Here is a 12,572-nt window from a genome sequence, read left to right as displayed (position 1 = left end):
CTCATCAATGTGTGACTTCTGAATAGTTAAAAGCAAGGATATGTGTAGTTAATTACTAAAATTTGCATTAGCATGGCCACTTCTGGATAGCAAGGATGTAATGTTGAAACTTTATAAAACACTGGTGAGGCTTCACTTGGAGTATTGTAACTAGTTTTAGGCTCCTTATCTTAGAAAAGATGTGCTGAAACCAGAGAGGGTTCAAAGGAGGTTCACGACAATGATTCCTGGATTGAATGGCTTGTCACATGAAGAGTCTTTGATGACTCTGGGCCTGTATTCACTTAAATTCAGAAGAATTGACACCTGTCGAATGGTGAAAGCCCTTGATAGAGTGGATGTGGAGAGGATGTTTCCTGTGGTGGGAGAGCCTAAAACCAGAAGACACAACCTCAGAATAGTGAAGCATCCTTTTAGAATGGTGAGGAGATATTTCTTTAGCCAGAGAATGGTGAATCTGTGAAATTCTTTGCCACAGGCAGCTGTGGAGGCCAAGTTTTTATTTAAGGCAGAGGTAGATTCATTCTTGATTGGTCAGAGCATAAAGAGATACAGGGAGAAGACAGGAGATTGGGGCTGAGAGGAAATTTGGATCTGCCTTGATGAAATGGCAGAGCAGACTCGACGGGCCATATGGCCTAATTCTGCTCCTAATTCTTAATGGTCTCATAACATTGATGAAAATATGCTATTCAGACATCTTTAAAATGATACTTAGGGTGAAGTGGAGATTTGGAAAAGAATTCTGTAAGTTGGACTTGGGTAAGTAAGTTTTACAGCTGAAAGGTAAAAGACTACGAAACAAAATGAGAATGTTACTTGTAAAAGCTTAAAGGTAACATTGATTATAATAAGATTGTTGCAGAAGGAACTTGTGCATCATTGACAGTAGTAATAAAGGTGTGAGTAGAGTTCAGAAAGGTGGCATCCATTATTAAGGACCCCCATCACTGAGGAAATACCCTGTTCTCACTGTTACAGTCAGGAAGAAGATACAGAAGTGATTCAGGAACAGTTTCTTCCACTCTGCCATCCGATTTCTAAATGGACATTGAACCCATGAGAGTACAACCTCACTTCTTTATCATTTCTGTTTTACACTACTATTTTTAATTCAACTATATAATATACACAAATATACTTACTGTAATTCATTTATTTATGATTTTCTATGTTTATCATGTATTGCTGCCAATAAGTTAACAAATTTCATGATGTTTGTTGGTGATATTAAACCTGATTCTGATTCTGAGGTTATGGGGTGTCAAGGTTGAATTAAGTTTAATAAAGGAAAGGAACAGAGCGTGAAGTGTTGAATCCGGTAACATATGAAACTAGTGTAGTATAGAGTGTGGAGGAAAATAAATATTTTGTTGTTGAAATCAATTTGTGCCATGGAATGCATATGTTTGCATTCTGTGTGGCAAGGATAAAGTTTTCAAAGATTAATATTTCTGAAGCTGATAGACTGTATGACTTGTTTAAGCTCAACTTTAGGTGAGGCAAAATTGCATACTGAAGTTTATCTGATGGATTCAGCATTTGAGGTTTCTGATATTTGTTGAATGTGATGGCTCTGGTATTAAGTTGGGGTAATCATTAAAAGGTTAAAATCATGTTATTAGTTTAACTGCAATTACAGAACCATGGTTGTAACAGTTGCAAGTCAAGGTTACTCTGAACTGTGTTCTCCATTGAGGCTCAGACTTAGTTGTTTTTTTTTTAGGTTTGTAAAGATGGTTTTGGGGACAAAAATGGGGTTGGGGTCAGAGGAGTTCAGGGACAAGGATGTGGCGAAGTTAGAGGTCAGGCCAGAGTCTAAGCTTCTACTCCGTGCTTCCCGTTCTGTGTTTGAAGGCCAGTGTCATGGACATGACATGAAGGAGTCTGTGGATGGATGTCAGGCTGGCAAGTGCTGTGAACAAAGACCAGTAAGGCAAGGGCTGGTGGCCCTCTAGGTCAGAAGATACTAGTATCAGAGATCTTGCAGACAGAAGTCTGCGAGTCCATGGGTGCAGTCAGAGGTTTGAGTCCTCTAAAGGCATGTCCTAGAGTTGGAGCGCTGTCTGTGTCTGTGAGTGGGTGGGTAGGAGGGAGGTATGTGGTTTTTTTGCTGTTGTTCTGTTGTACTTGCTTGTGTTGTTCTGTTGAACATTGTAGACATGCTATGTTTGTGCCAGAATGTGAGGTGACACTTATGCCCACAGCACCCACTGAGGTGGTGTTGGTTGTTAACATAAACCACATGTTTCACTGTATGTACGGTGTGCATGTGATTAAATAAATAAATCTGAATCAGAACTATAACGCTATGGCACATACACACTTAACACCTTGGCCCTGACATTCCCAATGCACTCTTCTAATAACTTTCCAAAACTTGGCTGGATACATTTCCTTCTTTACCCTTTCACTATCATAGATTATTTTCACTCCCTGATTCTCTTCTTCATCCAGATTTCTTCCTGCATTTATCTTTTCATCTCTCCCCTTAGCTTTGTCTTTCATTTCTCTCCTCTTCCATTCTTTCTCCCTACTTTGCTTCTATGCTTTCCTTTTCCTGCCTTTCATCTTGATCCTTCACCTCCCCACCTAGTATCCATCCACCCCTTCAGCCCTTTGACCCTGCCTGAATTAAAAAAGAGAATGTCCTTGCCACCACTGTATAATGCCTCGAGAGATTGTCCTGTGATTACACGGTTTCATTGCCTTCAGAAGAGTAAGATGCAAAATCAAATAACAATATCACTCTGGATAAAATAACATACAATTAGAATGGACAGAGAAACCTACCAATATAGTTGAATGGAAATCTTAAATAGTTCATATCTAATATTGATGGTTTATCTACTTCTACATTATGAATACTGACTGTTAGTTATTTTAATCCACATTATGACTTTTTTTCCAAATTGGTTGAAGTTTGAATTGAGTATATTTGCTTAAAAGTCAAATGTTTCTTCAGACTGGGTCTGAAGTGAACAGTCATTACATAACTGTGTTGATGTAGAACCAATTAACACAGATTCATTTTTTCTAATAATTATTATGGTGGAATAACATTAAACCAGGCTATTTGTACAGCTCTCCTTGCAGCTGTAAAAAGGTTTGTAAAAAGGTCAAAACCTTAGTGTAAGAACCTTTATTTTGATTTGTTAAAACAAAATTCTGTGGAGCCTCTAACAATTATCATTGTCATAGTATCTGAAGACATCTAGCTTAGATACAGGTTATTTGCCCCACTACATCCACACTGATAAGTGAACACCCACTAACATTCATTCTGTCTTTCAGCACTTGGCCCATAACCTTCTTTGCCTAAGTGATTCAAGTCTAGACACTGCTTAAATGCCATTAGTGGTCCTGCCTCAGGCAGTGCATTCCAGGTACTTGAAACACCTTTGGTGAATTAAGGTCCCCCTCATATTCCCTCTAAGTTTCTTCGTCCCTATTCTAGATTGATGTACCCTCATTTTGTTTAACCTCTCATGGGGAAAAGTTTTCTGTACTTTATCTATAGCGCTAATAATTATGTTCCAGTCATGTCCCTTCTTCAAATTTGCCGATGATACCATTGTTGACAGAACTCAGATGGTGATGATATGTTCAAGAATGAGCTAGATCAGCTGGTTGAGTGTGTTGCCTCAACAAGCTTACACTCAACGTCAGCGAGAACAAGGAATAGATTGTAGACTTCAGAAATAGGAAGTCAGGTAAACACGCAGCAGTCCTCATTGAGGGGCAATGGTAGAAAGAGTGAGTGGCTTCGAGTTCCTGGGTGTCATGATCTTAGAGGATTTATCTTGGGCCCAACACATTGATGCAATCAGTGAGAGGGCACACCAGCAGCTCTACCTCATTGGGAGTTTGAGGTGATTTGGCATGTCCCCAAAAATTCTTATAAATTTCTATAAGGATGCATGGCAGAGGGCATTATGACTGGATGTATCATAGCCTGGTATGGAAGCTTCAATATGCTGGATCACAAGAAGCTGCAGAGGGCTGTATATTCATCCAGCTCCATCACAAACACAACTCTGCCAACCATCAAAAACATCCTCAAGATGATAGCATCCATCATTAAGGACCCTCACATTCCAGGACATGCTCTCTTCTCATTACTCAAGATCAAGATGATAGCATACATCATTAAGGACCCTCATATTCCAGGACATGATCTCTTCTCATTACTACCTTCAGGGAGGAGGGTCAGAAGCGTGAATACTCTCACTGAATGATTCAGAAACAGCTTCTTTCTCTACACCATCAGATTTCTAAATGCTCAGTGAGCACTGCCTTGTATTCCTTTTTATTTTGCACTATATGTTTTTATAATTTATAATAATTTTGTGTTTTTGAACTGTACTGCTGCTGCAAAACAACAAATTTCACATCATATAATTCAGTGATTAACATCCTTTGCTCCAGAAAGAACAGACCTGTCTCCTCCATTCTCTCCTCTGAACTAAAAGGTTGCATCAACATCCTTGTGAATTTTGGCTGTACTGATCTCTAGTGCTACATCATGCTTCCTGTAAAGTGGCACTCAGAAATCCTCCAGTGGAGGCTGAACCAAAGGTATATGAAATTGGATATAACCTGCCTGCTTTTGTATCCACTGCCCTGACAAATGAAAACCAGTATCTCATATGCCTTCCTAAGACCCCAGTCTGTAGGACCTGTCTCCCATGTCAGAACTTGTCATATAACTAATCAATCCATGTAACTACATCTGTTGTTCTCATCTCTTTAATATACTTTTGTTACCAATTCAAAAAATTCCTTTGGATCAGCTAGACTAGATCTGCCCTTGAGAATGCCACATTAGCAATTTCTGGTTAGATCTTGTCATTCTAAGAGATCATTAATCCTGCCCTTCAGTAGTTTCTTCTGTAAGTTCCCTACTACTGATATTAGACACACAGGTGCATAATTATTTTACCTTGTGCCCATCTTGAAAAGGGAGATCACATTTGTTGTTTCTAGTAAACTGAATCTCACTCATCAGTGAGAATTTAACAATCTCAGTTGAAGAACCCAACAACCTCTTTCCTTGCCTGTCATAGCAGCCTGAGATAAATTCTATCCAAATCTTTATCCATCTTTAAGCCCACTAAGGCATTGAATATCCTCTTTATTTGAGACTTGCACCATGCCTTTGCTAAACTGTTCAAATAAAGAGACCATTTCCTTAGTGAATACTGATGAGAAATATTTGCTTAGTATTTAATCATCAAGTTTTCATTTGTGTTTATAAATCATTAAAGGTACTTACGGTTTGTAACCACCAGGGTGAGGAAAAGAAACTGCTCGAAAAGGCCCTGCATTCTCCTGCATCACCCTCTTCTCATCCTGATCAGATGAAGAGCAACATCATTAAAGCTCAAATGGATGCTGCACTGAAGGTGAGCCTCCTGATGCATTATTGCAATCCACAGCAAGTATATGTTTCTACCCTTTGTTTCCTTCAGTTGCATATGATACAAATGCAGCAGCTTTCTGGACAACTGGATATGTACTTCTGATTAACAACAAACAAAAACAAACTTCTTGCATCTAGTTGTTTCAAAGGTGTTAAAACAGAAAAATATCAAACTTAATTGCATCAGGTAATATAGAAAGTAGGGTGATTATTTGTTCATTATCTGCATCGTGTGATACAATTTTTAAAAAAAGACATTCAATAGGCTAAACAGCACAATTCTTAGCTTTCCATTTAATGATTTTACTCTTCAGAATTATCCCTCTAACTACAAGTAGCTGAAGAAATTGTAATCTATTAAACAAGGAATGAGGAACTATGATTTCTAATCTCATCCAACCCCCCAAAGTATAACAAAAGATTATATGAGTGGCTTAAAAACATTCAGGGTTGATTAACTAATAATCATACCCACCTATTTATGTTTTTAAGTGCAGATGAGGATTGCACTTTACAGCTGGGAATAATTAATATTCCAAGGTTATTAACCTGCTGTTATTAACGTACAACCTAAGGTAATGTTACATCTAAGAGAGGCTCATTTCATGGATTTCGATATGTCTCTTGTGCTGTTATAATGAATAATAAATTACAAACAAAAGAGAATCTGCAGATACTGGAAATGCGAGTAATGCACACAAAATGCTGGAGGAACTCAGCAGGCCGGGCAGCATCGATGGAATAAAGCACAGTCGACGTTTCGGGCCAAAACCCTTCAGCAGGACTAAATTACAACAATTAATTGTTCCCACCTGTGAAAACATCAGTATTTGGATGCTTTTAACTAAAATTATTTTTCTTTGTTCATTTGTCCTAATATTTATTTTTTACAATTATTCAGATCTCTGAATAGTTTTCAAATGTATCTGACTCACAATACAAAATCTGTTAAAAAGCACTTTACAGATTTTGATGGCTAACAATATGTCAAAAAATGTCAGAGATTTGTGGGGATGGCCTCAGGCTTCTGCGTTGGAGTCCATCTTGTCATTCTGAGCTCATGAGCTTGTTGAATGCCTGTTTCAATGTCTGTAGACAGCCAGTATCTTTTTCCCAGGGTTGAATTGTCTAATAACTGAAGGCATGCATATCAGGTGAGAGGCTATAAGTTCAAAGCAGATATACAGGGCAAGTTTTTTACATAGAGATTGGTGAGTGCTTGGAATGTGCTGCCTAGGGAAGTGTTGGAGGCAAATATAACAGAGGCATTCAAAAGATTTAGATATGCACAGTTTTGTTGGACAGTTGATTACTAATTAATCAGTTAGGTACAACATTGTGGTCCGCATGGCCTGTTCCTTGCTATACTGTTCTATGTTGTATTATTTAAATTTAAATTACTTCTTTTCTTTGCATAATTGTTAGGAACTGCTGAGTTGATGCTCTGCCACTGGGCTCCATAAGGAGCTTGATGCCTGGATGTAAATAGGAAAACTGCTTTTGAGAGCCTGTCAGTACTTTTAATACTTGCATGGTGTGTCCTACGCTTCTTGATGACATGGGGGGAAATGAAGTCAGTTTCAACATCTGCCAACATTTCTCAACAAAAGCTAAGCCATTAATGTTTGCATTTGTTTTTTTTCCTGTATTGTGTCCTGTTAACAATGTAGACCTTGGATTGGAAAAGCATGATACAGAAAATATGTTTCATATTCATGTTTTAATACAGTGTGGAGGCTGTGCTGTTTGCAATATACTAACTTATGTGTTTTATTAAGATTTATGGGTACAAGTGTACAAATTTAATAGTTTGTCTCTACAGCAATTTTCTCACCTTAATGGCATAGATCGAGTGTAATGGGAGAACAATTTATTTTTGCATTACATAGTAGAATACTGTCACTACATGAAGGAAATGCAGTACTTTGTAATATTAGAGTAATACTTGTAATATATGAAGTTTTCTTGCCCAGTGAAGGCATGAATATCAATTTTCACACCATTAAATGTAAATAAAAATATCCATTTTTTAGGGAAATTTATTCTTTGACAGGAGCCTGACAATTACAATTCCTTGAGTTGACCTCAACAATTCAGATCAAAATTCAACTATTTAACTTGCTTAGTTAAGACAATAAAGTTTAAAAATCTAGATTAGCAAAGTGATCCTCAATTTGATAGCTGTTTGGAATCAAGGATGATTTGTATAGACAGAGGATTCCGGTTAATTAGCATACATCAGGACCTGTACATTTTGGCCCAATTAGCCAAAGTTTCATGGAAATAGTTAAGGTTTAATAAAAAAAGACAAATTACCATTTAACTGAATAACACTTATGTATTTAAATAAAATACAGAACAAATTAGAACACTACTAATACTGCTACAGTACTATAACACTGTATTAGTTCCTAATAGTTATCAATGGAGAAATTCATCTAGTTTATGCTGGCATTTTCTTTTGATTGACTGTAAATGAACAAATCCAGCGCAGACACCAGACTTGCATCATACAATGCTTTCAGCGACTGCATTCTCCAAACCTTCATTTTAATTGTAACATTGAATAATAATTGTTGATGCCTTCAAATTCTTTGTAGTTCGTAACTTATTGAAGTAGTGAAATTGTTTCATTTTCACTTCTGGCAGTTTCTGGCAAGTCTAAGCTTGGACGCTTGAAACCACAGTTAACACAGCAGTTATGAATTGTCTTACTGCTTTCTGTCACCAACTATCAATGACAAAAAAGCATGTTTTTTGAAACAAGCACTCGCAACTGACACTAGTTTAAAAACTGTTTGCGCTAAGCACGGCGTAGTGTCTAACAGCCAAACGTGCTCGCGACAGTTGTTAGTTAAAAACTGTTCAGCAACAGTCTCCTGTTGGAATCCAGTGGCATGCATCCCAAATAAACAAAGCGAATTTTAGCTATTTTCTCAATTAATTTTTGTTCTTTAAGAGTTGTCCCAAATCAGAGGCTGCCCTGGTTAAGTGATGGTCCAATTATCTGGAATCCACTATATTCCAGTGCTGCAGTAACTGAGGAGGCAAATATGGAATACAGTGTTATTACAGATGAGACATCTGGTGCCTGGTGGAATGGACGATAGAATGTGAGAACATGCACACCTTCCATTTTTTGCTGCACTTCTTTGTGTTCCCAGTGAAGGGATTTGAAGTTCTTGGTGCTATCCTGAATGTTCCTTCTCCATTTTGAACAGGTGTCTGCAATTCTGTGGAGTCATTGTTCAAGGAAGACCTGAGAATATCGTTGATCTTTTATCTACATTATATGAAAATCAACAAAATATTTTCTTTTTAAAATGATAGAAATACTCAGCAGGCTAGGCCACAACTGTGGGAAAGGAAACATAGAGTTAATGTTTCAAATCAAAGATCCTTTGTCAGCTTCATGTCTCAGAGCACCTGGTTCTGATGTTACTGAAGCAAATTTGATACAGTCATTTAGGTTTATTTGGGATGTCCAATACCATTGGAAGCAAAAAAAATTTCATTAAAATGCATGCATTTTGAAATGTGTATAATCTAGTGCTTTTGTGATGAATAGAAATGGGTAAAACAACCAAATTATCTCAGTGCAATGAATGGTAGTAAAAATACAGAGATTTAAATACTAAGTTATTGCTAGTCCTCAAAAATAAATTTGTATAGACATTGGAGCATATTTTATAAATAACAAGAAACTTCTGAATGTGATGTAGTAGAATGCCTCACTTCCTTCAGCATCAATGCTGCCCTCAACCATCTCTTCCAGTTCACGTACATCTGCTCTTGCCCCATCCTCCCGCCACCCTACTAGGGATAGGGTTCCTCTTGTCCTCACCTACCACCCCACCATCCTCCGTGTCCAGCACATAATTCTCTGCAACCTCCATCATCTCCAACAGGATACCACCACCAAGCACATCTTTCCCTCCTCTCTTCCCCCCCCCCCCCAGTTTCTGCTTTCCACAGGGATCGCTCCCTATGCAAATCCCTTGTTCATTCATCCCTTCCCCCGATCTTCCTCCTGACACATATCCTTGCAAGCGGAATAAGTACTACACCTGTCCCTACACGTCCTCCCTCACTACCATTCAGGGCCCCAAACAGTCCTTCCAGGTGCAGCAACACTTCACATGTGAGTCTTTTGGTGTCATATCTGTGCCTGGTGCTCCCGGTGTGGCCTCCTGTATATCGGTCAGACCTGACATAGATTGGGAGACTGCTTCATCAAGCATCTCAGCTCCTTCCGCCCAAAGAATGGGATCACCCAGCGGCCTCCCATTTAATTCCACTTCCCATTCCCATTCAGACACGGGTTTCCCCTGCTATCCAAAAGTAGAGTGTTCCTATGAAGCCGAAATGGCATAAAGCGAAGAAGCAATTACCATTAATTTATATGGTAAAAATTTTTGAGCATTCCCAGGCCCAAAAAATAACTTACCAAATCATACCAAATAGCACAAAAACCGATTTGTAGAAAAAAATCGAAACGTACACGCATGCGCACACATGTTCCCGTGCAAGGCCTCACGGTCATGGTAGTCTTTCTCAGGGTAAACACAAGTTTAAAGCGGGTGCCTTTTTCGTAAAAGCGAAAATCCTCTTTGGATTTCTTTTGGTTAGTGAAAACAGGTACTAATGTAGGTCTTTTGTAAAAGTGAAGTGGCGTAATTTGAACTTTTGTAAAGCGGGGGACACCTGTATATCTATGCATGGCCTCCTTCACTGTCTTGATGAGGCCACACTTAAAATGGAGAACGACACCTTATATTCTGTCTGGGTAGTCTCCAACCTGATGGCATGAACATCAATTTCTTGAACTTCCAGTAATGCCCTCCCTCCCCTTCACCTTTTCCCCATCTCCTTTTCCCTCCTTCACCTTATCTCCATGCCTGCCCATCGCCTCCCCCTTTTCTTTCTTCCATGGCCTTTTGTCCTCTTCTATCAGACTTCCCCTTTTCTAGCCCTGTATCTTTTTCACCAATCAGCTTCCCGACTCTTTACTTCATTCCTCCCTCTTCAGGTTTCATTATCACCTCTCCCCTCCATCCACCATTTTAATCTACTCCTCAGTTATTTTTTTCCAGTCCTGCTGAAGCGTCTCGACCCGAGTAGTCGACTGTACTTTTTCCATAGATACTGCCTGGCCTGCTGAGTTCCTCCAGCATTTTGTGTTTGTTAGTAAAACACTGGTTCACTAGGGATGATTAAAAAAATAGGAGGTCAAATGGTTGTGCTCCACTATGTTGCTCGTTTCTACTATGATAATTGGAGAAAATGTATGTAGGCTCATGTTCTGAAAGGATAGTGTTGTGCTGCAGAAGGAGAGGAAATATTGGATGGAGCTACAGTTGTCACTGCTGAATATTGGCAAACTTTAGTGAGAATAAGAAGCAATTTCTGAAGTAGATACCTGAAATTCTGGGGTTTTTTCTGTTCCTAAAACCCAACTACCAATGTAATTATTTGAATTTGAACTCCCCATGTGCTATTTTGAGATTCAAACTCATGTTTTTGGATAAATGATGCAGAACTATGGTTGTCCTCCATTAATTAAGTTACCATACTATTAAAAACTTTTTAAAGTTGAAATCATTTACCTGAAGCAGTTGATGGTCATATAAGCAAAATTGTACCTTATCAGATGTCAATAAATTCAAATCAAAGTGATTCAGAATTTTTTTTTAAAGTGAGCTGTTTTTAGAAGCTGTATTCATACAACCTTTGAATTAGATTGAATTTGCATTTTCTTTGCTTCTGTTTTATGTAATAACATATTTGTACAAAGGAATGGCTGATGCAGGTTATCTCCATCTTGCTGTCTTCTGTTGTCTCAGATGTTACCCAAAATCAATTAATTGTACATTCGTACATTGGTAGGATTAGAGCTGCTGTTGATTCTGGGTAACAAATTAAAATAAAGACTATTTTTATTACTAATTGTTCATTTTCCTTCAACAGTGTAAGAAAGAGGAGCCAGCATTGAGCAGCAACAATAAATCCTCAGGCACATTGACAGATGGTTCAAGGTCAGTCAGAACCTTTCAACACAGATCTTCTTATGAGCAAAGTTCCCTAAAACTAAGATTGGTCAAGTTAGCCTTCCTCTAAACTGGTGGTAAAGGCATGAGCACAAGTTTAGTTGCAAAATGTCAAATGTTCCAGAACTGAATTATTTTTTATGCTTATATCAAGTTATAATTTTAATACAGCTTAAACATGCAATATTTCATCGGTGATAAGTCAGAAATGATTAGTACATTAGCTTTCAAGTTTTTTTTGCAACTAGCATTACCAAAAAAGATTATATTATGCCTCTTGAAATTTAAGGAGCACCATGCTGTTAAGTATTAAAAAGAGTCGATCCTCTGTCTCTTGTACTGTACAATGTGCCTCAAGTTCTGTATAGCAATGATTTGGTAACCAGAGTATTAGTCTATATTTAATGTGCTCAGGTCATGGCTAGGAAGCATGTTAGAGTCCTGTGGAATGCACATAAAAAGCTGAAGGAACTCAGCAAGTCAGACAGCATCTATGGAAAAGAGTATAATCGATGTTCCAAGCAGGTCTCAGCACAAAACATTGACTAAACCTGCTTGGATTTCCAGCATCTGCAGATTTTCTGTTGTCTTTGCATGGTATGTGGAAACCAAAAGATGTTTCCTCAAATAGTGTCACATTAATGTATTTTAGAGATCCCTTTTTCTGTGAGAATGCCTAAGGATCATGTATTCATTTGAAGTGACAAATTCCTTATTGTGCTAGTCAGGGCAGGAATAGGTGATAGTACTAATGAATGAGTGGTTGAGGAAGTGATGCAAAACCTTGGGTTTCATACTTCTGAATTATTGGGATTTCTTCTGGGGAAAGTATGACCAGTACCAAAAGAACAAGTTACACCTGAACCCAAGGGGGACCAATATCCTTGCAATCATGTTTCTAGAGCTGCTGGGGAGGGTTTAAATTAAGGGGAATGGGAACTGATGAGCTGAGGATGAAGCAGTTGGAGTGTGTAACGGGACTGTGAAAAAGGACAGGCAGATTATAGGGCAAAATTGCAGTCTGTGGATGTTGAAGTATAGCATGGGGGTGAAATTGAAAAAGATGATGAATACAGGGCTGAACGTGCTATATTTGAATGCAT

At 38.3% G+C, this 12,572-nt stretch overlaps 1 protein-coding gene across 1 annotated transcript in view; it reads left to right on the top strand.

The window, feature by feature from the left end:
- Positions 1 to 12,572, top strand: part of LOC140732124 (band 4.1-like protein 4B) — a 354,588-nt gene that overhangs the window by 271,286 nt on the left and 70,730 nt on the right. Inside the window, exons 18-19 of the mRNA XM_073054310.1 lie at positions 5,292 to 5,405; positions 11,390 to 11,457. Of these exons, the coding sequence (XP_072910411.1) occupies positions 5,292 to 5,405; positions 11,390 to 11,457 (182 nt within the window). The remainder of the gene's footprint in view (positions 1 to 5,291; positions 5,406 to 11,389; positions 11,458 to 12,572) is intronic.

The sequence above is a fragment of the Hemitrygon akajei genome, chromosome 8 (assembly GCF_048418815.1).
Source record: "Hemitrygon akajei chromosome 8, sHemAka1.3, whole genome shotgun sequence".
Lineage (NCBI taxonomy): Eukaryota > Metazoa > Chordata > Chondrichthyes > Myliobatiformes > Dasyatidae > Hemitrygon > Hemitrygon akajei.
Note: the sequence above shows the minus strand (reverse complement) of the source record. Positions and strands in the feature narration are given on the sequence as shown.